This window comes from Carassius gibelio, chromosome B19, assembly GCF_023724105.1.
Source record: "Carassius gibelio isolate Cgi1373 ecotype wild population from Czech Republic chromosome B19, carGib1.2-hapl.c, whole genome shotgun sequence".
Lineage (NCBI taxonomy): Eukaryota > Metazoa > Chordata > Actinopteri > Cypriniformes > Cyprinidae > Carassius > Carassius gibelio.
The window spans coordinates 22,738,105-22,766,016 of record NC_068414.1 but is presented as its reverse complement, the minus strand read 5'-3'; the positions used below and the strand labels follow the sequence as shown (position 1 = coordinate 22,766,016).

The window sequence follows — 27,912 nt, the reverse complement described above, 5'->3', positions numbered from 1 at the left end:
TCTTCCCCATAGGGGTTTATATCCAGTGCATGCATGTTGATTTTACATTCTGCAAGCCATCTAAAATAGCTGTGGTACCATCTAGTGGCCGAGCAGTGCACTGCAGTATCACTTGAGTTTTTAGCAGCTGGCCCACTTTGTCCCGCTTTAACCCAGTTTAGAATGTGTGCATTGTGAATGCGGCCCTGTTCTGTTCAGAGTGTGCTTACAATGACTCAGATAAGGAAACCGTAAATGGGTCATTCCTCCGCTGCACAGATAAGGGCAGCTTACTGCAGAATGGTGACAGCATTACTCCACTGGGGATCGTCACTTTATCTTTATGCTTCACACACACACAACATTGTAAAGTGCATCTGCTTGTTTAGCAATTTTATCATTAGTGCTCTCAATTTACAATTTATTTAGTCAAATAAATTATGTAAATGTAATTTTATCAAATATTAAAAAGGTGTTTAATGATAATAATGATAATAATAACAATAATGGATTTTCCTGTATTAGAGAAATTAAATCATCACCCCTTTAATTAAAATTTTTTAAATTAACAATAGATAATTAATAAAATTAATTATTCTTAAAATGTTTTAGTTATGCATTAATTCTATCAAACAATTATAATAAGAAACATTTATTATTATTGTTGTTATTTTCCTACCATCAGTTAAAGCAATGACTATTCAAGATTTAATTACTCGTTTAACTTTACATTTTATAACTAAATATATTAAGTTTTATATAAAAAATATTTCAATAGCTCAAATTTAATTTAATATAATATAATATTTTATTTTATTTTATGATAATAGAAGGCAATATGTTACTTTTTTATTATTGTTTATTGCTTTGAAATGCACTGATGGTTGGCTAACCTTAACAACAACAAACAACGTAATAAAAATAAAAAAAAACATTAGTTTAATTATTATTTTCCTACCATCAGTGCATTTCAAGCAATAAACAACAGAATTCAAGAAATAAACAAAATGTTAACTTCTTAAGCAACTCTCTGTAGTGTCCGTTCAGTGATATACACGTCTGCCCACAATATTGTTTTGATCTTTTATCTTCATTTGAGGGCGTTCTCAGAAACATTTAATTAAATAATCTGTACATCTTGTATCTTCTCATTTCTATTGATTGAGAGGACTAGTTAAAATAAATGCATTAAATGTAATGGTTAGCATGATTTCAGTGGCTTGCCCTAGCAGTTAAAGATCTGTGCTGATGTTCAAAGTGCTTCAGAACTGCGTTGTACATCGTGGTTAAGAGTGATTATGTGTGATTTTGTAGATATCCTGAATGAGTTACTGCAAAGGGAGAATCGGGTCCTGCACTTCTGGACCATGAGGAAGAGACGGCTGGACCAGTGTCAGCAGTATGTGGTGTTTGAACGCAGTGCCAAACAGGTCTGATGTCTCCTTCTTCCTCCATCTGTTCCTTTGATGTCTGATCAGTCTGATTATTCACTTTTTCTTGGCCCAAGGCTGAGACTGACAGACTCATGACTCACTGCCATGGCTCTAATTAAACTGCACAGAGACATTATAATTTTGACATTTACCTTCTTCATCCTCTGTTTGTATGTGTGTGTATTGAGATGAGCATGACTGCATATGCCATAGCATATCTTCTCAGTTCAATGTAGGTTTAGTTATGAAAAAAAAATTGTTTTAAAACCAGATTAGGGCCATAGCATTTTCTTTGAGAATGACTTTTAATAATAAATATATGGAAAAAACCTATTTGTAACCATGCACATTTATGTTGATTTGTGATTTGTTTTTGCATTTAGCATTGAACACGCTTGCCATGAATCACTATTATAAAGTGTTTCTTACTCTCTGTCCAGGCTCTGGAGTGGATCCATGACACAGGTGAGTTCTATCTGTCCACACACACCTCCACAGGCTCCAGCATCCACCACACGCAGGAGCTTCTGAAGGAGCACGAAGACTTCCACATCACGGCCAGGGTACGACTGCACCACAGCGATGACAAACACCTGGGCTGCACCTTTTAACTCTACAGTAACTTAAAGCTCATTCTCTTCCTGTGTCCACAGCAAACCAAAGAGCGTGTGAAGCTGCTGATACAGCTAGCGGATGGTTTCTGTGATAAGGGTCACTCCCACGCCGCTGAGATTAAGAAATGGGTGACGGCCGTGGACAAACGCTATCGAGACTTCTCCCTCCGCATGGACAAGTATCGCACGTCTCTCGAGAAAGCCCTCGGCATATCATCAGACTCAAACAAAGCAGTATGTGTTTTGTTTCTCAGAATTGTGTGATATCTTATCATTTTGAGTGAGTTTGCATGGTTTTGGGCCATAATCTGGTTTGTGTTTTTACCATCAGGCTGTATTTTCATCAATCATTTTACATACTCATCATTTGTCATGTACGTCATTATCTTAAAGATACAATTTGTAAGATCAGGGTATCCGCGGGGCCATAAAAAGTCATAAATTTAACAATAAAAATTTAAGGCCATAAAAAGTCATAAAAACGTCCGGATTTTCCATACAAGGTCATTAAAAGCATTTAGCCACGTCTTAAATTGATATGCTAGTCCATTAATTTGTTCTTCCATCAAAATGCGCTTGCAGCGGCAACGGCATTCATTTGTTTCACCTTTTGTAGTTCTGTATGAGGAATCTTTGTGGTATCACACTGGTATCACAGCGTTCCAGAACTACAAGGTCCATGCGGCAGGATACAGACTTGTCAGAAGGACTTTCACAGAAATTCGCGTGAACTCCGAACATACTGTATCATACTGAGTCAATGCTTAGCTTATTTGAAATCATCCTGGCTATCACAATGTGAAGATGTACCTTTAACGATCTATGGCTCGAAGACGGTGTGTTTAGTATCTGGCTCAAGCCCGTCGCTAACAATCGGTATCAAGCATCCAAACACAAGACGCGGAAAAGCTGAACTGAGTAGCTGGTTACTCGCTCGCTCCTTGTTCGGTGCGGAGAGAGAGCCGCGTATCACGGACAGTCCCTCCTGCACATGAACAAACAAATACTAATCGCAGTTTTGAAACAAACAAAAGGATGTGAAAGAGCCCAATTCAGTACCACGGTGTTCTGGTGTTCAGGACTCACGCAGAGAAAGGCGTCTCAAAATGTTTTTACCTTACACCGAATTTGTTTCTTTTTGCTCTTGTGCCGACAAATACATACAAACTATGTCAAAATACCCGCCTTGGAAAGTATGCCCGATAAAACTTTTTTTTTTTTCAGTTATTTGTCAGTTATTTATTAAGTGAAAGTAAACGGTTGAGGAAAAAGATCATCGTCTCTTAAAGTGCCTAATTTAGCTACTAGCTGCTGTAATGGTAATCCAAGAAAATGAAAGAAAAATCACTCACTGCTCTTGACTGCATTACTTTGTAGTTTTAACAAGAATTTATGCACAGTCAAACCAATAATTATCCAGACTCCAGATATAATTTTTGATATAAATATTTTACTAGTAGGTACAGGACACTAATACATTTATGTAGGTGAGTATAAGCAAACTGTGACATATTATACCCAAAGAATCTTCATACAGTGAACTACTAGTGAAATAGATCGATATAAATGTTTTATCTATCTATCTATATATAAAATTGGGAACAAAAATTATTCAGCACCTTATAAAGCACCATGCATTGCTTATGTGTTATTTTTTCTGAATTGCTAATGCAACCTTTTCACACCACAGTCTGAACAAAATGAAGCATTGCTGAATAATTGGTCATCAAAGTATTGATAGTTGTGTAAATATTGTCATAATAACAGTTGTCTGTAGTTTTAGTTGATTGCAATCCATTACGTACATTTATATCAAAGTTATGACATTATCAGACGAATTTATTCTGACAGAGTTTAACTTTAAATTCTTGTCACATTTTATAACCATTTTAGAAGCAATAGCAAATAAACTGTAATAATGTGAGAAATGTTCAAGGTGTCTGAAAATATTTTGTAAAATAAATTTTGGTTTGATTGTATATTAAATTTTTACATTGATGACTATCCAGCGCTATTTTACATTTAATTATTCGGTTTCTGTACCTGGACACCTACAAACTTGAAAAAAACTTAAACATTGTGTAAATAGCAAAAATAAATAAAAATGAACGAAGATACAAATTAAACAATTTCAAACAGGGCCCACTGTTACAAGCTTCAGCGGGGCCCCACTGACCCCAGCTATGGCCCTGCCTGTGGGTGTTGAATACTGTGACCAAACACCAATAACACTTGTTATTTTGGAAAGTAATGCCATACAATAATTGTGAATTTACAATGTTCCAATTGTTAAATGTTCCTGAGTTCTTGATACTCAAGAAAAAGAAAGCGAAGGCTTAAGTTTCTTAATCTTAAGAAATAATAGAATAACTCATTAATAAAACGTGTTACTTTCAATGAAAGTCAATAATAAAAAAGACTTTTGAAAGGAATTTTAATGACTGAAGTTATTTATCGTAATTCGTGTAGGTCATAAATTCAAATCCTAATAGTCATAAAAAGGTCTTAAAAAGTCTTAAATTCAACTGATTAAACCCTGCAGAAACCCTGAAGATATTTGCAGTAAAATATCCCAAAACCACTAGGCTAATGTTATATATTTTGTCCAGCTGATTACTAACAATATCTCTAATGTTTTCAACTACTTGTAAATCATGAGAAAATTCCCATTCTAAACAGTGACACAGGGCAGTGCAGTCGCCTGTCAATGACGATAGTTACCCTTTGTTACCGCCTTTACTGATGTAGAAACCACATGACAACAGTGTCATGGACAAATGCAGAAGTAGCTTCGCGACAAACTTCAACTAGAAAGAGATGCCGATCTCGCTTGTGTTTTACTCGACAGGTGAGTTGTTTTGATTCGTATCTTTACAGAAAACGTATGCTATTATAACGATCAACAAGATTAATATTATGGGGCATACACGCCAAACGCTGTGCATCGCGTCTCAAAACCTGTGCGAGGACGCGTCTGATCCATAGTCTGATCGCGCATATCGTTGAACTTGCATTAAATCCATGATTTATCTTTCCGTCTGATTGATGTCAGTGGTTGGGTAGTAGACAACAAATCCCATCATTCCACGCTCCTCCTTAACGTCATCAAACCACGCGATTGTTATTGTTTTGATAGTGCGCCCTCTAGTGGCAGGTCATACAACCTGTACCTAGAAGATCTGTATTCTGGTCAAGTCTTTTCAAATAATTTTTCATACAAGATTTAGATTAATAAACATTCTGAATACATTAAATCTTGTATTTCCTGATATTCTTTTCTAGAAAGACTTGTTTTAATTGTAGCTGTACATAATAAATGAATAAACAATTCACATTCATGTCCATAAAAATGCAATAAATTGCATACTGTTAAAGTATTTATTTTTAGATTTTGTCATTTTAGTACTTCCACTTCTTTAATTTAATTTTAAGGTTCACATCTATTATTTATCAGAATATATTTTGTGCATGTAAACATAATAACTGGGAATAGTCCTGAAAATATGTAAAGTCAGAAGACTGTGAGACTAAAACTAGTTGTTTTTTCATTTCCAGAGTAAAGACTTGCAGTTGGACATCATTCCAGCCAGTGCTCCAGGGTCAGAGGTCAAACTCCGAGATGCTGCCCATGAGCTTAATGAAGAGAAGCGCAAGTCTGCCCGCAGGAAGGAGTATGTCTTACTTACTGTTAATCATTGACCGAAAGCTCACAGAAATATTCAAATAAATTCGTGCAATTTTTTGATGTAATAATTTTGTTTCTTTTTTCCATTTGAATAGCTTCATCATGGCTGAGCTGATTCAGACAGAAAAGGCTTATGTGCGAGACTTAAGAGAGTGCATGGATGTGAGTATTTTATTGTATATTATTAAAGTTCTTGTTTGGATCTTGTGTCCTGAATGATGGAAAAACAAAGCAAATTGATACATTTCCTTATTTCAGACTATGATGTAAATAGATCTGTCCATTTACACCTTTTCCTCTCATCCAGACATATCTGTGGGAGATGACCAGTGGCGTGGAGGAGATCCCACCAGGGATCGTTAATAAAGAGCATATCATTTTTGGTAACATGCAGGACCTCTACGAGTTCCATCATAAGTGAGTTCATTTAGAATGCAAATGCTTTAAGCGTTTTAATGAATTAGTTTCCTGTCCTCTGTAAGCAGCTCATATATATCGCTCTCTTTTTTTTCTTCTTCTTCTTCTTTCTCTCACCAGTATATTCCTCAAAGAGCTGGAGAAGTATGAGCAGCTTCCTGAAGATGTGGGCCACTGTTTTGTGACTTGGGTGAGTAGAGTTAATTGTGTTTGAAAGCTAATATTGTATCTGCTTCTTTCAGATTAACGTCATTGAAATGCCTCTTTCATCTTTCATCAGGCCGATAAGTTCCAAATGTACGTAAACTACTGCAAGAACAAACCAGACTCCACTCAACTTATTCTCGAGCATGCTGGAGGATATTTCGATGTGAGTTGAATGTTTCTGTTGTGATTTTATCCATTTTGACCATTCATCGTTTCTTCCTGTCAGTGGCCAATTGTGAAAGTGGGTGAATTAAAATTCTTGTTACAGGAAATCCAACAGAGGCATCGCCTGGCCAACTCCATCTCATCATACCTCATCAAACCTGTTCAGAGAATAACCAAGTACCAGCTGCTCCTCAAGGTGAAAACATCTTGAATTCATCCCCAAACTTAGGGATTGGTTTGCTTGTAACCACTTAGAGGTAATTGGGTTTGCGTTTGTAGGAGCTCCTGACGTGTTGCGAGGAAGGCAAAGGTGAAATCAAAGATGGGCTGGAGGTTATGCTCAGTGTTCCCAAGAGAGCCAACGATGCCATGCACTTGAGCATGCTGGAAGGTGAGCGGACGCACACAGACACACAAAGACACACAAAGACACATCTGGGGCGGATGAAACGGTTTCTGATGGCAGTGAATGTTTTCAGGGTTTGATGAGAACATTGAGTCCCAGGGAGAACTCATCCTGCAGGAGGCGTTCCAGGTGTGGGATCCCAAGACCCTGATCCGTAAGGGACGGGAACGTCACCTGTTCCTCTTCGAAATGTCACTGATTTTCAGCAAGGAGGTTAAAGACTCCAATGGCAGGAGCAAGTACATCTACAAAAGCAAGCTGTTTGTAAGTTTCACCTCAAGATCAAAGCACTGAACCATGTTTTCATGCAGAAGATCTGATTGTTTGAAATGCTTTATTTTGGCTGCAGACCTCTGAACTGGGTGTCACTGAGCATGTGGAAGGAGATCCGTGTAAATTTGCCCTCTGGGTCGGACGGACCCCAACTTCAGACAACAAGATTGTCCTCAAGGTAACCCTTTTTTTGTTGTTCTCTTTCTCTTGCTTTGTTGACAAGCATGGCAGTGTTTTGGTCCAGTCTACGTCGCATCTCTGTGTAGCTTGTCTCTTTTGCACTTTAACAAGTAAAAGGTTGAATATTTGTAAAATCCTAATATTCAGCATGAAGACTTGTTTTTACTAACTGGGGAAGGGAATGCCAATTATTTTCTGTAGTAATTGACAGCATGCCTCAGGTTCTCTTGATATGATTTGACATTACATATTACAAAAAAATAGAACACCTAAAGAAAATTTGTATCAAAGTATGACAGTGGTTGTGTTCGAAGATCATAGCCCGTTCATCTTTGGTTGTGACTGCATGTTAATAAAGTGCAAAGAAACAAAAACCAAGAATAGTCTCCACTGGTGGTGGCTTTTGTGCATTGCAAGTGGCTTCTGTCTCACAGTAACTGTTAAAGCTGCAGTTGGTAACTTTTGACGCTCTAGCGGTTAATAAACAGAACTGCTTGCGTCTTGCGGAAGAACATCGTAGCCGGATCTACTTCTCTCTGTTTATGTCTATGAAGAATCACAAAGGTACTGGGTTACTCCGCCGCGGTACCCCCGGAGCAATCTAAAATAGTCCGAATATAAACACTTATTATAGGTGCACCCTAGTGATTCAGGACAAGCTGAAAACACGTTCTGGAAAATGGATTGATGGTGTACTCGCTTATTATATAAATATTTCTACATTTTGAACACAAACAAAGTTACGGACCGCAGCTCTGATTGGTTGTTTCTTACCGGGAGCGGATGGTTTTCTGCAAATGGCAATAGGACCACTGGGAGGAGCCAGAGGAGCTGGATTTTTTCACAGATTATCTGTCTCATATTCTACTGTCAGGACAAAATGACAGGTTTAACAAATATGTAAAAAATATATTTTTACAAAAGTTACCTACTGCAGCTTTAACTAACCGCATGCTGCTTTAAAACTGTAAGGCTTCTATGTTTCAGAACTCTCTTTAGTGAAATGTGACAAAATTGCATAGTTGTTTACTGTCCATATATATGTGGTTTACAAGCTGATGAAAAAAATATTCATATTAAAAATACAAACGCATATCTTATCGCTTATATATATTATACCTTTTTTCAAAAAGAAAAAGACAATATATTAAACTATCATATATGTGTGTATATAAAAGCAGTAGCTTCTTTTTGTTTGAAAAATAGTTTGAAATTCTGCTTCTTAATCACTATTTACATCTTCAAATGGCAGTGACTAATGTATAAATCATGTATCACAACACTTTGGCAAAATTGGTTCTAAATTATCACGAAATATGTTTATTAATGTTGTCCCTATGTCTGTCCAGCCACAGTGTCATGCAGTATGATATATGGCATTTTATAAAGCAGTAAAATCTTGTATATTTCTATATTTCGAATGAAGCTAAGTCAGGGATGCAAACATGGATCCATGGTGAGTACAGCCCCACAGATAACTCACCCTTAGTTCAGCATAGAACAGGAAATCAGTGTGTACTCTTGCTCAACGTTTTGTATTTCTCTGTGTTTTCTTTCTCCACACACATAAACACAGGCGTCCAGCATTGAGAACAAACAGGACTGGATCAAGCACATCCGTGAAGTGATTCAGGAGCGCACTGTGCATCTGAAGGGGGCGCTGAAGGAGCCCATCCACATCCCCAAACCTTCCACAGCCAAACACAAGGGTCGCAGGTACACCCCCAGGCGAGTGAAACTTCTCTTTTCTTTCTTAAATATTAGAAAGAATTATAAGAATATTCATTTTGTGGTTTTTACCATTTTAGTTTTCTTAGTGTGTGGAACTATACTAGGACTAGGAGTTAATTTCCTGTGTGTGTGTGTGTGTGCAGGGATGGAGAGGATCTGGACAGTCAGGGTGACGGCAGCAGTCAGCCAGACACCATCTCACTGGCCTCCAGGACCTCACAGAACACACTCGACAGCGACAAGGTGAGGACACACCTCCTGTCTGAGAGAATGACACTTAAACCTTTCAGAGCTCCTAATGTTGATCTCAATAAAATTACTAATGAAAAGGTTTGCAGCGTTATTTTACCATTATGTATATACTGATACAGTATTTGTATTATTTTGAAATGGTTCGTTTTAAGTTTTCGTTTTCATTTTAGTTTAGTTTTTAGTTAAATTGTATGTGCTTTGTCATTTTATTAGTTTTTATTTAATACATGTATTTTTAATCATTGTAGTTACAACCATAAATCACCCAAACATTTCTGTCATCATTAATTCAGCCTCATGAAATGAAATATTAAGATGTTGCCTTGGCAACTTGATGAAATAAATAAATAAAAGTTTTATATATATATTTTTAAATCTTTTTCAATTAATAGTAAAAACAAATTTGTCATTTTACTTAACAGTAATAACACTGAATATTGACCAAACATTTTTTTGTTAGCAATATCAAGGACAAGGCAGAGACAAAAAAAAATAAATAACAGTAGAAAATATTAACAAAACAGCTTACATATTCAAAGAATCATACACAAAGCACACTGTTGCAATAATACACTATAAATAATGTACCAGTAATTTATATTATCATAAATGAATTAATTTCTAAACAGCTTTAATGCCTTCTTATTCTATTATTTCTGTTCTGGCCAGGTTCATACATTTAAATGAATTTTTAGACATTTTTCAAAATGGTTTGATCTGGAGCAATTTGACACTTTTTTAAATTAATTTTTATACAACTTTTCATATTACATTTTTTTTTTTGTTACTGATCTTTTGTTACATTTCAGGCAAAGTAAAATCAACTAAAATTAATGAATATAACATGGCAAAAACTTCACAACATGTAAAGGACATTTTGGTCTTAAGAAAATCCCTCTATCTTAAAACATGGCTCTTTTGTTGAATCTTTATGTTTCTCTTCAGTTGTCAGGTGGTTGTGAGCTCACAGTGGTCATCCATGACTTCATGGCCGGTAACAGTAATGAACTGACAGTGCGAAGGGGACAGACGGTGGAGGTACTAGAGAGGCTCCACGATAAGCCGGACTGGTGCTTGGTGCGGACCACTGACCGTTCCCCTGCCCTGGAGGGCCTGGTTCCCTGTGCCATGCTCTGTATCGCCCACTCCCGCAGCAGTATAGAGATGGAGGGCATCTTTAACCACAAAGGTGGGCAAATGTCCGAAATGCTTCCTAATAATCCACACAAACCTGTGTCAGATAATAATCACAAGCTTTTCTGTATTTCTCCAGACGCGCTTTCTGTGTGCAGCAACGATGCCATCCTGCCAGGCTCCTCTGCCACCCTGCAGCCAGGTCATGTGATGGGCTCCCAGAGTTCCCCTGGGCCCAAACGCACTGGCAACACATTACGGAAATGGCTAACCAGCCCTGTAAGGAGACTCAGCAGTGGTAAAGCTGACGGCCACGTGAAGAAGCTGGCGCACAAACACAAGAAGAGCCGTGACGTCAGAAAGAGCGCAGACGCAGGCTCGCAGAAAGACTCTGACGACAGCGCAGCCACACCACAGGATGAGACTCTGGAAGAGGTTTGAATATTGTTCATATACTTTTATTCATACTTTTTATATAGAATATATAGTCTAATATATGGTTTTGTCCCTGATCCTCCACAGAGGGTGCGGAACGAGGGTCTGAGCAGTGGGACTCTCTCCAAATCCTCGTCGTCAGGAATGCAGAGTTGTGGAGAGGAAGAGGGAGAGGAAGGAGCTGATACTGTGCCACTTCCTCCACCCATGGCCATCCAGCAGCACAGCCTCCTCCAGCCGGACGCACAGGATGACAAGGTGAGCCGGCACATGACAGAGGAGGGGGGTTGGTACGAGTGAGAGTCACTAGTTTAGATTTCTTTCTTTCTTCTTTCTTTTCTTCTTCTTTTTTTTTTTTTTACCACCAAGCGTTACCACCTCAATCCTGTTAGATATCCTCAAATCAGTTCTGTGTGCGCCCGCTTTAAATAATATCTCCTCCTGGGATATTCAGTTTTCCAGTTCTAGCTCAGTTCCGATTCACTACAATGCAAGTATTGTTTTTCTAATTATTTTTAAAACTGGAATGGGAATCTTGTGTCACATTGACCCCATCACACCTTGCAATAACATGCGACTTTTAAGACTGGATCATTTTGGAGATGATCATAAATGGATTCTGGTCACATTTATTGAGCTGGAAATGTATCACAGATCAGATTATTTTTTTTGATAAGCTAGAAAAAAAATATTTAAAGCTCATTCACAATGGTGTGAAGCGTTTTTGATATATGTGTACATATACGCAGCTCGTAACACGTCTTTATACGCGTGGCGCGCTTTTATTGTGTGCGAGAATGGAGTGTTGGTATCGAATTGAGCTCTATTTCATTTCTAATTCTTGTGGTGTAAAACTGTTTGAACATGTAAATTGGCAAATTAATCTGCGAATCATGTGCGTGCCAGATCAGAGCAATCTTTCATTTACATATTTAACATGAAATCGTCAAATTGCTACTCCTTATCAACCGCAAACAATAAATAAGAACAATCATTAACACGCAATAAATAACAAACTGTGATTTCTATACACATTTTTCCAAGAACGTTCTTGCGAGCCCGTAGCAATTCGTCCATGGCCCGGTAGTCGGTCGCAATCCGTTGGTTGGGTACTTAAAAGTATTTAAATGAATAAATTATTATTAATATATTAAAATAACCGTACCGAATTGAAATAAAGATCAACAAAATAAATTTTATTCTGGTTCGGTAGTGTAAGATGTCAACACTACTAGGTTTTTTTTTTTATATATATAAGAAATTGAAAACAAGCAGTTTTGTCAGAATTACTATAGAAACACTTCTCCTACATTGGGGGAAGGAGGATCCTTCAAATATTGTGTTGGGCAGCGGGAGGCTTTCGAGTCAACAAGGTTGAAAACCACTGGTCTACATACAATCTGAACATGAAATGCATGTTAATGCCAGCCTAAGAGATAGAGAGAGAGTCTGTTTTTAAAAGGCTACGGTAGGATGAAATGCAGGAGTTAAAGCTGGTCTCATCGCTGCCCAAGAACAGCTTGTGACACTAATTTGTTTTTCTCTTTTGTTTTGTTTGGGCTGTATTGTTTGCCATAGCATTACGTTGATTTGTGTCCTGTCTTTGTTTTATCTCAGTTCCCATACCTCTCCATCTGACTCCTCCCTTTCTGGTCTCCCTCCTTTCATATCACTTTTCATTGCTTTCTTTTCCCATAACCCCCGGCTTATCAAAGGATCCAAGAACCCCCTTCTTTCTACTTTTAGTTGCTGTGTTTTTTGGTTCTTGTTTTCTTTTCTTTTTTTGCTAGAGTTTTAGAAGCAGACCACTTTGAAGTAGTAGTGTTCTTTTAGAAGCGAATTCCTCGTTTTGGTTTGATTCCGTTATTGCACTTTCATCCAGACAAGACTCCTTCTGTTGTTTAAATCTTTCTGATTTAAACTTAGAACTTCAAAATGCCCTTAATCATCCTTTTCATTTTTTTCTATCTTCTAATCTTTTTTTTTTTTTTTTTACTTGTTTTATGTTGTTGTATATATTTAGTCCCACCTTTAATAGATTTTTCTTCTAACGTGCTGGTTTATGACTGGGTTCCTCAAAGACTTTCAAATGCAGAGTATAAAGGCACATGTGGTGTTAGAAGTACGTGTGCAGGTCTATGCAAATGTGAACTTCAGGGGGCCGCGATTCTGTAGAAAGAGGGTCATGTGCCTTACAATGTCTCTGAAACTCAGAGACCACCCTCACTCTTTACACCTCTAACCAACCCTCCAAACACCGCCCATTCACACCCCTCCCCCCTCCCTTCTGTGCTTATCCCCTCATTATTCACTTTGCTGTCTGATTGGCCTGTAAAAGCTAAGCAGACCTGAGGCCACACCCAGACACAAATTGGAAAGTCTGGAAGGCACAGCAAGGGTGAGACTTTCTGCTGGATTTCCCTCTATTTCTATTTGATGAATGTTTCTGATTGCCAGTTTACGAACCTAAAGTACAGAAAGCCACCGCCTATCTCAGGTGTCGAGCATCAAGCTTTTGTGAACCTAAAGTCTGTCATTTAATTTTTTTATCATCCATATGAATTTAAGACCCCATGAAATGCAGCAGATTTCTTTGTTGTTTTGATATATTTCCTATTTTGGTCCGTTTGGTTGCAAGGTAAAGACTGCACATTTGATGTGTGCTAAAGAGTATGTTAATATATTGATATCGCATGAAATTGTTTTGGCCGTTTTAAAGCCTTTTTGATTTCATGGGGACTTTTTTTTTTATGAATAATTGGTTGAAATCAAAATATCTCCTGTTTGCAAATGCAGATTTTGTATGTTCACAATGGTGTGAAGCCAGACTCATCATCATAATATTAGCGTTAGTTACAGATGCATTTAACATAAGGCTGAGAAGCTATTATAACTTCTGTAATAAAAACAAAAAACTGCATAAATGTCCTTAAGGTCAAAGAGAATCAGCTAAATCCTAAATCCATGCCTGAATGAATCCCGATTACAGTTTAGCTCCACATGGCTCATATTTCCTCTGTGTCATTCAGTCTGGCTTTCTTCCCTCTTTCACTGTCTTTATTTGCGCAGACCTCTTCCCGTCACTCGGTCCGACCCTCCAGTTCTGAAACCCCCAGCGCTGCAGAGCTAGTCAGTGCCATTGAGGAGCTGGTCAAAAGCAAAATGGTAAGTGCACAGATATATATATATCTCATATAATGCTACAATATACCCATCATATTATTTGGTCTGATTTCTCATGTCCACGTAGGGTCTGGAGGACAGACCCAGCTCTTTGTCTGTGGAGCAAGGGGACAGCAGCAGCCCCTCTTTCAACCCATCTGATAACTCCCTCCTCTCTTCCTCCTCTCCGATCGATGAGATAGAGGAACGCAAGACTGGCTTCCACAAGAGACGGCAGTATGTCATCACACTCTTCTCTCTCTGTTATTTTGCTCATTTATTGTCAGAGTCTATAAGAAGTGTCCCCTTTCCTCTTCTTAGTTTCGTACTGCTGGAACTCATCGAGACCGAGAGGGACTATGTGAGAGATCTCAGTCTGGTCGTGGAGGTAAATGAAGGGTGTTCACGGGATGCTGAGATAGAGGGTGTGATCATGTGACTAGATCTGAAGCACGCACTTGTGTTGTGTGTCTGGCAGGGCTACATGACCAGGATGAGGGAGGATGGAGTTCCAGATGATATGAAAGGAAAAGACAAAATAGTTTTTGGAAACATTCAGCAGATATACGACTGGCACAAAGAGTAAGTATCTAGTCTGTAAGGTATTATATTTTCCGTTATTTTTAAATAATGGGCACTGATGGGGGGAAAAATCAGCAAGTTTATTACAGATCTTGAAGAGATTTTTTATTAATCCTTAATGTTTCAGTTTCTTTCTGGGAGAGCTTGAGAAGTGCCTTGAGGATCCTGACCGGCTGGGCCCTCTCTTCGTCAAACATGTACAATTTTAAGCTTTTTTTAGGCACATAAACATACTTTTTCTGTTATATGATATTGTACATGCTAATGAACTCATCATGCCTTTCAGGAGCGGAGACTGCACATGTACATTGTTTACTGCCAGAACAAACCTAAATCTGAGCACATTGTCTCGGAGTATATCGACACCTATTTTGAGGTGTGTAACTGAAGTCTTGGAACATCATGTCTGCCCATTATAGAGCTTGCATTTCCTTATGAAATTTATTTTGGATTTATGTCAGTATACCACCAGATAGAAATCACATAGAACGTAATGAAAGCTTTATTATGTGATATTGAATAAATGCATTATATAGAAGCATCAAGATCTGTTTGTTTTTGACCCTCTCTTGCAGGATCTGAAGCAGCGTCTGGGTCACAGGCTTCAGATCACTGATCTGCTCATTAAACCCGTGCAGAGAATCATGAAGTACCAGCTGCTGCTCAAGGTTTGTCCATCTGGTCCAGTGCATCTCATTGTTCTGGCCCTATTGACAGAGTAATCATGATTCTGATGTCTCTGCTTTGGTTTATTTCTTTCCAGGATTTCCTCAGATTTTCCAAAAAAGTTGGAATTGATTCAGTAGATTTGGAGGTTAGTTTTTTTCTATACTATATACTGCAATTCAAAAGTTTGGGATTAACATTTTTTTTTTCCTATTGTAATTTGCTTAAAAAATGCATTGTAAAATATTATTGCAATTTAAAATATTATTTATTCCTGTGAATGCAAAGCTGAATTTTCAGGGCCATTACTCCAGTCTTCAGTCACATGTTCCTTCAGAAACAATTCTAATATGCAGATTTGCAGCTCAAGAAATATTTCTTATTACTGTCAACTTTGAAAACAGCCTTAATAACAGCTTTATATTTTTTTTCTTTGATGAATAGAAAGTTTAAAAGTAGAAATCTGTATTTTGTTAAAATAATAAATATCTTTACAGTCGCTTTAAATCAAGTTAATGTGTCTTTGTCAAATAAATAAAATGCATTGACCCAAACTTCAATGTGTTTATGTATATGTTTATATATATATATATATATATATATATATATATATATATATATATATATATATATATATATATATATATATATATATATATATATATTTATATATTGTTTATTGATTGATTGGTTGTCTTATGTACTTATACTGAAGTTATTGATATGTTGTAGAGAGCCCTTGAGGTCATGTGCATTGTACCAAAAAGATGCAACGACATGATGAATGTTGGTCGACTCCAGGGATTTGATGTAAGCCAGCTGTGACCTTTTTCATCAGTAGATTATTATCAAGAATAATTGTGGAGTTTTACATGTAAATCGGTCTCTCTGTCCTTCACAGGGAAAGATCATTGCTCAGGGGCGTCTCCTCCTGCAGGACACCTTCATGGTGGCTGAACCGGATGGTGGCCTGCTGAACAGAACGAAGGAGAGAAGAGTCTTCCTTTTTGAGCAGATTGTTATCTTCAGTGAACCTTTAGATAAAAAGAGGGGCTTCTTGATGCCTGGTTACCTGTACAAATACAGCATCAAGGTACAGGCATCCTCGTCTTGTGCCAGATTCTGTGATAAATATAAAATTGTATAAAGACGATCAAAACATTCTGTTTGTATGTGTGTAGGTGAGCTGTCTGGGGCTTGAGGATAGTGTGGATGGAGACCCATGTAAATTCACACTGACCTCCAGAACGTCCAATGGCAGCAAAGAGGCCTTTATTCTGCACTCAAGCCACCCTGGAGTCCGACAAGTCTGGATGCTGCAGATCAGCCAAATCCTGGAGAGCCAACGCAATTTCCTCAATGGTACAGCCACCAGCAATTCTTTTAAGTGTATATAAGTCTTTAAATGATCTAGAAATTATCTTCAGATTGAAATAATCAAGTGTTGTGTACATGTCAAGTTCATGAAGTCCAATGCATTAGCTAATGCTAATGAGTTGTGACCATGGACCACAAAACCAGTCAGAAAATATTTTCCCAAGATGCAACTATTTTAAAATTTAGAATCTGAGGGTGCAAAAAAATCAAAATACTGAGTAAATCAACTCTGAAGTTGTCCAAATGAATTCTTAGCAATGCATATATTTGATCAAAAATTAAGTTTTGATATATTAACGGTAGGAAATTCACAAAATATCTTCATGGAACATGATCTTTACTTAATATCCTAATTATTTTTTGCATAAAACAAAATTCGATAATTTTGACCCATACTATGTACTGTTATGCTCATGTGCTAATTTTTTGTCCTCACTAGATGTCTTACCTCCTGTAGCGCTTACATCTCCTATAGACTACCAGAGGAACCATGTCGAGGGGCCTGGTGTCTCAGGCAGCATACAGGCTGGAGGTAGCGGGGGTCAGGTCATGGTCTCTGGAGGAGGTGGAGGGGCCCCGGCTGGGTCGGGTTCCCGCTCGCGCCCCTCCCGTATCCCCCAGCCCTCGCGCTTGCCTCAGCCACTCCGTCATCACTCTCCCGCCATGGGGCCCGGACCCCACGAGCCTGACGGCCCCGACAAAATATCAGGTATGTCCCCGAGACCTCTCTCCAGGGGTCCCTCACCCTCTTGCACCACAGAGCCTGATCCAAAGGTGAAGGTTCCTGCAAGCCCTCACCCTAAACAGACGGACTCTACAGAAAACGCTTCCAAAGAGAGCAGGGATGGAGTCAGCACAGTCCAGATCCCTCGGGCCACTGTGGCCCCGCTAGCACTGGTCAAGCCCAGACCTGGAACGGTCTCGCCCATGGCCTCCCCTTTAGCAACACATGCTTTCAAAGACTCCATCCCACCCTGCAGTCCTGGGCCAAAGACAGGCGGAAGCTCCAACTCATTCTGGAGCTCTGTTCCCGCGTCCCCCGCCAGCAGGCCTGGTTCCTTTACTTTCCCCGGGGAAGCATGTGACACACTGGGACGGCAAAACCAGAACCAAAGCCACCGGCATTCCACCCACAGTAAGGATGCAGACCGAATGAGTACCTGCTCTTCTGCCAGTGAGCAATCTGTCCAGTCCACTCAGAGCAACGGGGTAAGAGACACACTCCTGCCCCGGTCAACCGCAGCGCTTCAGCTCAACTCTGCTCCTGTCTTCTCTCATGAATGACTCTCTAACTCACCTGGATTCTGTCTGATTTCTGCCTCTCCTAACCTGGTTTCTACTCTGTGGACTTCCAACAGATCCTTAACTCTGCATCTCGGAATTCTAACATATTTCTGCTTCTGGCCAGATACTAACTGTTTATGGAGTTGTAAAACAAGAACCAGGTTTTTCCCTTCCTAAAAAAATAAGCTCTTAACTTCAAGCTTTCTTTGTGGTGTGTACAAAACAATCAGCTTTTCCTAAAGACTAAACGTATGGTCACGTTTACTGTTGTTTTCTGAATATTCATGGGTGAAATATAGTCATTTCAATAGGAATCACCACGAGCGGAAATCTTGCATCAGGTTGAAAGATTTCTGGACACCGATTTCTTAAAGAGGTAGTACTCACCCTCATGGCATACCAAACCCTTAAAACCTTTGTTCATCCTCGGAACACAAATTAAGATTTTCTTGATGAAATCCGAGATTTCTGACCTTCCATGGACAGCAACGTACCTACCACATTCAAGGCTCAGAAAGGTAGTAAGGACATTGTTAAAATACTCTGTGAAATCAATGCTTTAACTGTAATGTTATGAAGCTATGAGAATACTTAAAGTAAAGAAAAGTAAAGAAAAATAATGATTTTATTCAACAATTCTTCTCTTCCATGCCAGTTTTTGATGCACATTCATGAGAATATGACGAAAAATGCCCAGCACATCCAGGGTTCTATGTCAGAACGCACGTCGAAGACTGACTTGGAAGAGAAGAATTTGTTGAATGAAGTCGCTATTTTTTGTTTTCTTTGTGCACAAAAGTATTTTGTTAGCTTCATAATATTAAGGTTAATAGTCCATTGATGCCACATGGGCTATTTTAACAATGTCCTTTCTACCTGTCTGTGCCTTGAACAGTGAGGGTCAGAAAGCTCTCGGATTTCATCAAAAATATCTTAAATTGGGTTATGAAGATGAACAAGGGTCTTACGGGTTTGGAAAGACATGAGGGAGAGTAATTAATTAAAGAATTTTAGGGTGAACTGTCCCTTTAATGGTTCAAATTAGTCACTTGGATTTGCTACAGTACATTGCTCACAGCAAGCTGCTTGATTTGAAAGTGACTTCTGTGTGAGCTTTGCTTCATAAATTCATTCACTAAACTATTGACAATGGACACTGTTTTTTTTTTTCTCCTTCTTTGTCCATAAAATATAGCTATTGTGACTGCATCTTAACACTGTTAATTTTACAAACCTAATGCAGGAAACATCTGGATGTTTTGATTCTGTCTATCATGTGACCTGCTTCCGAATTTGAGATCTTTTTAACAGGCTACTGTGACTAACATGGGTTCTTGTCTCACTTTCTTTTCTGTTTCTTATCTTTTCTTTGACAATTCTTGTTAATAATGCATGTTTTCAATGCAGTGCACTTGCAGGGTTAATCAAAAGCTGTCAATCAAAAGTAGTAAATATTATTGTGCATGGGAGTTAATATGGAATGTTTTGCTGTCTAATAACAAAAAATGAAATCCAAAACATACATTTATTATGAATATACTAACCCTCATGTTCTGTTTGGGTTCTGAGAGACCTCAAGGCTCTAGTTTGTTACAACTGAAGTATCAAGCTCAACTGTTTCCAAATATAATGAAGACTGATTTCGCCTTGATAAAACACTTCAAATGTCCTCCATAACAAATATTGCAATGTTTCTATGGGAGAGACCCGAAAACATATAATCAATTATTAAACGGTTACTTAAATTAAAGATTAAATAAGAATTTCCACATTATCATTTTCAGTGTTTACTTTTATAATAAATGATTGTTTTTCTTTATAGTAAAATTAACCATAAACAGAATGATACTAAAAAATATTGACCTTTATTTAAAATAAGTAAATAATATGTACTTAACACTGCAATTTACTGGTTTTTGGGTAGGTCAACCGGACATATTACAATATTTTTTTAAGAGGACGAAAGAAGCTATTTTCTAACTTTTTTTAAACACAGAACATGAGGGTTAATAAGTAAACCCCCAGGAAAACCTACAGTGTTGTACACTACAGGTATTTGTGTTAAAGGTATAAGGTGTATGTAAGACCTGTATTTGTCTTTCTGTCTGTCCACAGAGTGAAAGCAGCAGCAGCAGTAATATCTCCACCATGTTGGTGACTCAGGACTATGTGGCTCTGAAAGAGGATGAGATAAATGTAGGTCAAGGGGAGGTGGTGCAGATCTTGGCCTCCAATCAGCAGAATATGTTCTTGGTGTTTCGCGCCGCTACTGACCAATGCCCAGCCGCCGAGGGCTGGATCCCTGGATACGTGCTGGGCCACACCTCCGCCATTATCCCTGATGTACCAGAGGGGACCATTAAGTAAGAGCTCACCTCTAACCATTTACATAACACATCCTGCTATAAAATCAAGTGGTTATTTAGTGTTTATCATCTGTCGGATATTTAACATGTTGTCATCATTATTTTTAACATAATGGGTTACTTTCCAGCAGGAAATCATCATCATCATGGCATACAACCCTCCGTATCCGTAAGAAGTCAGAGAAAAGAGAGAAGGAAAATAAAAAGGAGACCAAGCTTGAAAATGGATACAGGAAATCCAGAGAGGGACTAACCAACAAGGTCTCTGTAAAGGTAACACTAATGAAAACACAACCAAATCTGTCTCTAATGTTGTTTTCTGGAAAAATCCCTCCGAAAAGAAATGTATTCTCAAAACTTTGTTTTCCATTTTGCAGCTTCTAAATCCCAGTTATATCTATGATGGTAAGTTTAAAATATTGATTAAGTGCATCATTCTGTTTGTTTCGAATTATAAATAAGGGGTTGACATAGATCTTTTTCCTCCAGTTCCCCCGGAGATCCTCGTCCCGCTGAGCGATGTGACCTGTGATAAAGGGGAGTGTGTCACTCTGAGGTGGAAAGTGTGTGGCCGCCCCAAAGCCACAGTCACATGGAAGGGACCCGATCAGAAAACACTCACCAACAACGGCCACTTTAGCATAGCATACAGGTGTGAACAAACAGACAAGCTTATTTCACACAGTATATGTATATCAGCACAGTATATGTTATAACTTTGTTAATATACATTTATTTACTACTGTATTTTCCGGACTATAAGTCGCAATTCTTTTCATAGTTTGGCTGGTCCTGCGACTTATAGTCAGGTGCGACTTATTTATCAAAATTAATTTAACTTGAACCGAGAGAAATGAACCAAGAGAAAACATTACCGTGTACAGCCGCGAGAGGGCGGCTGTAGACTGTAATGTTTTCTCTTGATTCTTGGTTCTAAATAAATGCGACTTATAGTCCAGTGCGACTTGTGTTTTTTTCCTCGTCATGACATATTTTTGGACTGATGTGACTTGTAATTAGGTGCAACTTATAGTCCGAAAAAAACGGTACTTTATTTTAAGGACCTCAGTAAACTTTTGTTAATTTATGTAATAAGATAACTAGTACTTTGATTTTTCTTCTGCATGCAAAAACAAAATATTAAGATTTATCTTTTTGTAGTTATTAAACACATTTTTTGCTAAATGAATGGTTTTGTTTTCTGCATAAATCATTATTTCTTTCCGCTGCATCGCAGTGAGACTGGCGAGGCCACTCTTCGTATCGTAGGCGTGACCTCGGAGGATGATGGCATGTACACCTGCATTGCAACAAATGACATAGGCAGTGTGACATCATCAGCCAGTCTCAGAGTGTTGGGTAAGAATGTGTCCACCTGGGGTTTTAAAGATTTATTTGTGCGAAGGCTATGAACTTAACGGGACTGTTTTTCACAGGAACTACTAGTGATGGAACCCGGGTCATGTGGAAAGACAACTTTGAGTCCTTCTACACTGAGGTAGCAGAGCTGGGCAGGTGAGACACATGGGAATTTATACACTCATATGGATTCCCCTATAAAATTGTAATTGTGTTAATGTTGTTTCTCTCTTAGGGGAAGGTTCTCTGTAGTAAAACGCTGTGACCAGAGGGGATCAAAGCGCACCGTCGCGGTCAAGTTTGTGAATAAGAAGCTCATGAAGCGAGACCAGGTCACCCATGAGTTCAGCGTCCTACAGAGACTCCAGCACCCTCACCTAGTCAGACTACTGGACACCTTTGAGACCTCCAGCAGCTATGCACTAGTCCTCGAGATGTGAGAGCTCACAAACACACACTTTAATATGAGAATGGACTGTGTCACACTCAGATATGTTTGTGACCATGTGTACTGTGTGATTGCCCAGGTCTGATCAGGGCCGTCTACTGGACTACATTGTGAGCTGGGGGAACCTCACTGAGGAAAAAGTGGCCTTTTACCTCCGGGATATTTTAGAAGCTTTGCAATACCTGCACAACTGCAGAATAGTTCATCTGGATTTAAAGGTTAGTGTTACATACCTAATATTATATGTCACTTTATAATAAATGTTTATAAAATTGTCCCTTTCAATTTATTAATATAGAAAATATACAGTATCAATAAATATGTTTAATCAAATAATGAATAATAATGAATAAATTAAATCATAAAAATAAATTAATAATTAATAAAATATACTAATTAAAAATAACAAATTAAAATAAATAATAAATGAAATATAAAACATTAATAAATATAATTAAAAAATAAATATAAGCTAAACATTTTTTTTATAATAAATTATGAAAAAAGTATGTGGTTTAATAAAATTTTTTCTTCTGAACGCTTGCATGATTACATTTTTTTTTGTGAAGCACATTGATTGTCTATTGAATCTGCTATATATAAAAAGTATGCCTCAAATTAAAAAAAATAAATTGTTTTATATTTTATTTATTTTAAACAACATGCTTTCTTAAAAGGTTTTATGTCTTTAAATGAATTTTTAAAGCACTGCTGCAGCAATACACCTTTAGATGGATGTTTTTGAACAAAAGGATGTTGTTCTATTTGGGCAATTCTTAAAGGGATAGTTCACCCCAAAATACACATTCTGTCATTAAATACTTACCTTCATGTTGTTTCAAACACTTATGACCATTGTTCATCTTCGGAACACAAATTAAGATATTTTGAATATCTGACAGATCTCTGACCCTGCATAGACAGCAGCACAACTGCAATGTTCCCAGTCCCAGAAACGCAGCATGGACATCAGTAAAACAGTCCATGTGACATCAGTAGCTCAACTTGAGTTTTGCGCGGCTACCATAATACTTTTTGTGTGGTAAGAAAATTTAAATAATATAATTTATTCAACAATTCTTCTCCCTAAGTTACCATCTTCCAGCATCTTGGAAAGTACCACAATGCACATTCACAACCTAATAAGAGCTGTGCTCCTATGTTAAGGAGTAAATGCATACATGCTGAATGTACACAAGTTGATATTCTGGGGAAAGTGCGTAAATGCATTGTGGTACTCTCCAAAATGGCGGAAGACAGTAACTCAGGGAGAAGAATGGTTGAATGAATTGTTATTTTTGTTTTCTTTGTGCATAAAAAGTATTCTCGTAGCTTTGCAAAATTGAAGTTGAGCGACTGATGTTATGCGGACTTTTTTATCGATATCCTTTGTACGTTTCTGGGACTGTGAACATTGAAGTTGTGTTGCTGTCTTTGCAGGGTCAGAGAGCTCAAATTTGATAAAAAATATCTTATTTTGTGTTCCGAAGATTAACGAAGGTGTTAGGGGTTTGGAAACGACATGAGAGTGAGAAATTAATGGTGAAATTTTCATTTTTGGGTGAACTGTCCCTTTAAGAAATGTGCGAGAGCCAGTGGAACGAAAATCAGCTTATTGCTTCAAGGCTTCCCTGCAAGAGTTACAGAACTGGTCATTTAGACAACCTACAGATGGGTTTATTTAAAAAAAAAAAATATTTGCACAATCCTACTTACAAAGTGATGCTGATTTCCCACTTTCTGATCAGCCTGAAAACCTCGTGGTGGAGCAGAGCCCCTCCCAGCCGATGGTGAAACTGACGGACTTCGGCGATGCAGTGCAGCTGAACTCGACTCCCTATGTTCACCCTCTGCTGGGCAGCCCAGAGTTTGCGTCCCCCGAGCTGGTTCTCGGGGATCCTGTCTCTCTCTCCTCTGACTTGTGGAGTCTGGGCGTAGTGACGTATGTGATGCTGAGCGGGGCGTCTCCGTTCTTGGATGAGAGCGTGGAGGAGACGTGCCTCAACATCTGCCGCCTAGACTTCAGTTTCCCCGACGACTACTTCCAGGGTGTGAGCCAGGCGGCACGGGATTTTGTGTGCCTGCTTCTCAGGACCGAACCTTCCAAGCGGCCCCCGGCTGCCACCTGCCTGCAGGATCCCTGGCTGAGACCCAGAGGTGGTCGTCGCTCGGCCGAATGCATCGATACCTCCCGACTCATCTCTTTCATCGATCGGCGCAAACACCAGAACGACCTGCGGCCTCTCGGAGGCATGAGAGCCTTCCTGCAAAGCAGGCTACAGCCCAGGATCTGACCCGAGAAATATAATCTCATCCTCTTTCTGATGCCAATTCACAAGACTTCAGTCCTGAGCCTATCAAAATGTGTGCTGACAACCATATCTGCCAATCAGAGCCTTCGTCGGCAGACGAGATTTTAGATCGTTAGTCCTTTCCCAGTTTGCTGCTGCCTTGTTTCCAATTTCATGAAGACTTTTACGCAGAGATTAAAACAATGGAATATAAATATAAATATATATATATATAATATTTCTCTGATTTGCTGAATGATCAACAAATCTACATAAATGGACGAATATTTTGTGTAGAACAAATGTACCTGCACAAACGTGGCAGAGGTTTTTGAAGAGAGCGATGCAAATGCAATTTAGTGAGGAGAACAACCCTTTTTCCCTTTCTGTTTTGCCTGAGCCAGAGAGCAAGCGGCTGTTTTTGTGCTTTTACAGCATTTCTTAATGAACCTTTAGACAAAAATGAACAGCGCATAATAACAATGACATTTTCAGGTACATCTTTCAATAAAATCAGTCACATCAACTCAAGTCTGAATGAACGCAACACACAAATCGTCAGCAAATGAGTAGTTGAAGCGTTTTCAGTGGAAGCTTGTTGTGGTCTCCTTGTGTAATTAGTTGCTGATTACGGCACATTTAGCTGCAAGATTTTTATTGGCTGCAAGTGTTTTTTATTTTATTTTATTTACTACGACTAGAACAAATCGTGTTGTGCAATCTACATATGTATACGCCTTATTCTATACTATGTGTCTGCCCTGTTTCTTTCTTTTTAAATGCAATGTCACAAGGGTGGAGAGCAGCACTCCAGTGGGAGACCAGTCAGCTTTTGGAGAATGACGGAATACTGTAAATGCACTCACGTTGTTTCCAGTTCTTATCACGTGCAATGTTGCAGCTTCAATGGTTTATGCAACTATTTATGAAGACATCCGTTAAACCTTTAATAAAAGCGTAGTTGTTTATTTAATCCGGTCTTTATCATTAAGTATTAAAGCCCTGTCATTCTATAGGGTTGTTGTCTACATGGCACTTAATGCTAGTCACTTTTCTGTTGATATTCATATTGGTATGCCAAAGCTCTCCATGCTTTACGAGAATTAGTTTTTCTTTTTGTTTCCCGACAAACATTTTACACCTTAGCTAGCTATGACTGGTTGTTTACATGAGTTATTCATAGCTTTACATTTGGGAAGAATTGTTTCTCTTTGTTTATTTTATTTTTTCTCGGTGCCCATGTTATAGACATTTCACATTTAATTTTTTCTGTTCATTATTGGAGTATTTCTGAAATGCACCTCCTGTTTAGACTAGGCAGTCCTTGACATGAGAATAATTTCGTCATAGCAAGATATCATGGGACAAAAAAATGTGAAGCCTTTAAATTATGATATTTATCTTCTCATATAGATAGTTTTAATGCAAATGTAGGTCCTTTTAGTTTTAAGGCCTCTGCTAGTTTTTGGTGACAGGTTATTCATAAGAAGCTCTCGACAGTTTCAATTGTCACTGGAACGAATGGTTTGCAGTCTGTAACCGTCGGCCTGTTGCTCTCAATACATTGATTTCCAGTGATCCTCGCATCATACATCAGTCAACTGTTATATTTGAGATTTTGAAGCGTGGTGGACAGTGACTCTTTCCCGGTCGGAAGGAACATTGTTAATTCATCTGTATAGACCCATATCATGTCCTCTAATTTATTTGTCATTGTAAAGTTGTACAGAAGCCTTTACAGCGTGGGAACTTGGACTGGATACATTTTTTTTTAAGTGTTTCATTGAATGTCTAAACTTAGTTCTGATCTCATTGTATTTTAATGTATGTATTATCATTATAGGCTTGTTTTATTTGGATTATTTGATACTTTTTGCATGTGTATATTTCTTTGTACAGAAGCCATAAGTGTTTACGCGATGTGTGCTGTAAATATTTTCAGTTTTGTCATCAGTTATTTTGAAATTAAACATAATGGAACATAATTTTGGATGCTGTGCTTTATTCAGTTTCGGTTTCAATTTAAAAGATGTGAGGGACTTGCTGATTGAAAACAATGCAGATTTGTAAGCACTATTTGAAGATTTGGGTTGGGCCCCAAGAAGCGTTTTCATTTATTATTGCTTTCAGTTCCATTATTTATTTATTTTTTTAAATGAATGGAGGGCAAAACTGTTCCCTGAACTCCTAGGGGTGTCTGATTCCCAAAAGAATGGCTCTTATTCTTCATAGTGTGTCAACTAATGCATTAATGACTCTCATTAGCTGGGTGTTTTAGTGAATCCCTGAAGTATGGCTATCATTTAATACCTATACTAAGAACACACAAGTCATATGTATTTATTTTGTGTGAAACTGATCTGGTGACCAACTGCCTGGTTCAGGTCTGATATTCTTGCGCTTGCGGCATTCTGAAAAGTTGAGATGTTTTTAACTCGATGGGGTGCGGACGCGCCTGGAAAAAACGAGCGCGTCGCGACAGCGTAGCTTCCATTATGAGCGCGCTTATCGCGCGCCTACATTGGAAATAAGGAACTTGAGCGCGCAAAAGACATGAAATGTGAACGGCCCCTTAAAAGACAGCGAGCCGCGAGACAACAGTCACAAACCACCGAGCTACCCCGAATCAGCTCCAGATCTCTGGAAAACATGCTAAACCATAGCAGAAACCTGACTACATTTGGCAAATTTATGGCTACTGTGGTTTAATTATAAACGCTATCATAAACTCATATTTACCATAGTAAAATAATTTTCTTTGCCTCTTTATAATTTTATACTGTAAAAACTTCAACCACATTGGTTGAAAATGAATAAAGGTTGAAATATTATATTAGAAGTTGTACTTATATATTTTTGTAAAGTTATCCAAAGGATTCATTAGCTAATAAAAAAATAACATTAAATTAATTATTTATTGTAATAAAAATAATCGTTAGATTAGTCGACTAATCGAAAAAATAATCGTTAGATTAGTCAACAGAAATATTAGTCGTTAGTTGCAGCTCTACGACAGAGCACCCCGATCTCTCCTTACAGTGTTGTGGCACTGTTTCCAGCGCATGGGACAGATGATGTCTCAGACCCCCGCTCCTATTCAAAGAGGGACGCTCCACCTTTACATGAATTGCTTCCTTTAGTCCTCTTTCAAACCACCTCTCTTCTCTATCCAGTATTCTCAGCTCATGGCCGTGAAAATTATTATTATTATTTTTTTTGTTGATGCAAGAAGACTGCCGAATCCTGCTCTGAAGAATTTACACACCTCTGTTGAGCCAGCGTCGATAAAGTGGCTGTTTTCTATAAATCCTCACACTGCTAACTACACTTTACAACATATACAACATTACTTTGCACTGTACAGATTGCACTGTATTTTACGTATTCACTGTATTTCATGTCAAAGCATTTTATATTTTTAAATGTTTTAAATTAATTTTAAATAAGTTTTTTTATCATCTTAATT

General features: G+C 38.2%; 1 protein-coding gene across 9 annotated transcripts in view; it reads left to right on the top strand.

Moving 5' to 3' along the window:
* trioa (trio Rho guanine nucleotide exchange factor a) overlaps positions 1-26,431 on the top strand; it is a 102,467-nt gene extending 76,036 nt beyond the window's left edge. The window contains exons 21-59 of one of the 9 annotated variants that reach the window (XM_052584825.1): positions 1,294-1,409; positions 1,853-1,975; positions 2,066-2,260; positions 5,582-5,697; positions 5,807-5,873; positions 6,019-6,128; positions 6,249-6,318; positions 6,409-6,498; positions 6,604-6,696; positions 6,780-6,891; positions 6,980-7,170; positions 7,256-7,357; positions 8,786-8,815; positions 8,936-9,087; positions 9,234-9,333; positions 10,288-10,531; positions 10,616-10,911; positions 10,999-11,169; positions 13,981-14,076; positions 14,162-14,310; positions 14,395-14,461; positions 14,552-14,655; positions 14,783-14,852; positions 14,942-15,031; positions 15,231-15,323; positions 15,419-15,469; positions 16,054-16,131; positions 16,223-16,414; positions 16,503-16,683; positions 17,174-17,907; positions 20,098-20,345; positions 20,477-20,621; positions 20,726-20,753; positions 20,838-21,000; positions 21,586-21,707; positions 21,785-21,863; positions 21,943-22,143; positions 22,235-22,373; positions 23,904-26,431. In XM_052584825.1, the coding sequence (XP_052440785.1) occupies positions 1,294-1,409; positions 1,853-1,975; positions 2,066-2,260; positions 5,582-5,697; positions 5,807-5,873; positions 6,019-6,128; positions 6,249-6,318; positions 6,409-6,498; positions 6,604-6,696; positions 6,780-6,891; positions 6,980-7,170; positions 7,256-7,357; positions 8,786-8,815; positions 8,936-9,087; positions 9,234-9,333; positions 10,288-10,531; positions 10,616-10,911; positions 10,999-11,169; positions 13,981-14,076; positions 14,162-14,310; positions 14,395-14,461; positions 14,552-14,655; positions 14,783-14,852; positions 14,942-15,031; positions 15,231-15,323; positions 15,419-15,469; positions 16,054-16,131; positions 16,223-16,414; positions 16,503-16,683; positions 17,174-17,907; positions 20,098-20,345; positions 20,477-20,621; positions 20,726-20,753; positions 20,838-21,000; positions 21,586-21,707; positions 21,785-21,863; positions 21,943-22,143; positions 22,235-22,373; positions 23,904-24,449 (5,954 nt within the window). In that variant the 3' untranslated portion in view covers positions 24,450-26,431. Of the gene's footprint in view, positions 1-1,293; positions 1,410-1,852; positions 1,976-2,065; positions 2,261-5,581; positions 5,698-5,806; positions 5,874-6,018; positions 6,129-6,248; positions 6,319-6,408; positions 6,499-6,603; positions 6,697-6,779; positions 6,892-6,979; positions 7,171-7,255; positions 7,358-8,785; positions 8,816-8,935; positions 9,088-9,233; positions 9,334-10,287; positions 10,532-10,615; positions 10,912-10,998; positions 11,170-13,980; positions 14,077-14,161; positions 14,311-14,394; positions 14,462-14,551; positions 14,656-14,782; positions 14,853-14,941; positions 15,032-15,230; positions 15,324-15,418; positions 15,470-16,053; positions 16,132-16,222; positions 16,415-16,502; positions 16,684-17,137; positions 17,908-20,097; positions 20,346-20,476; positions 20,622-20,725; positions 20,754-20,837; positions 21,001-21,585; positions 21,708-21,784; positions 21,864-21,942; positions 22,144-22,234; positions 22,374-23,903 lie in introns of those variants that run through there. The other 8 variants (XM_052584823.1, XM_052584822.1, XM_052584820.1 and 5 more) reach the window with 8 other exon arrangements.
* Positions 26,432-27,912: the final 1,481 nt, after the last annotated feature.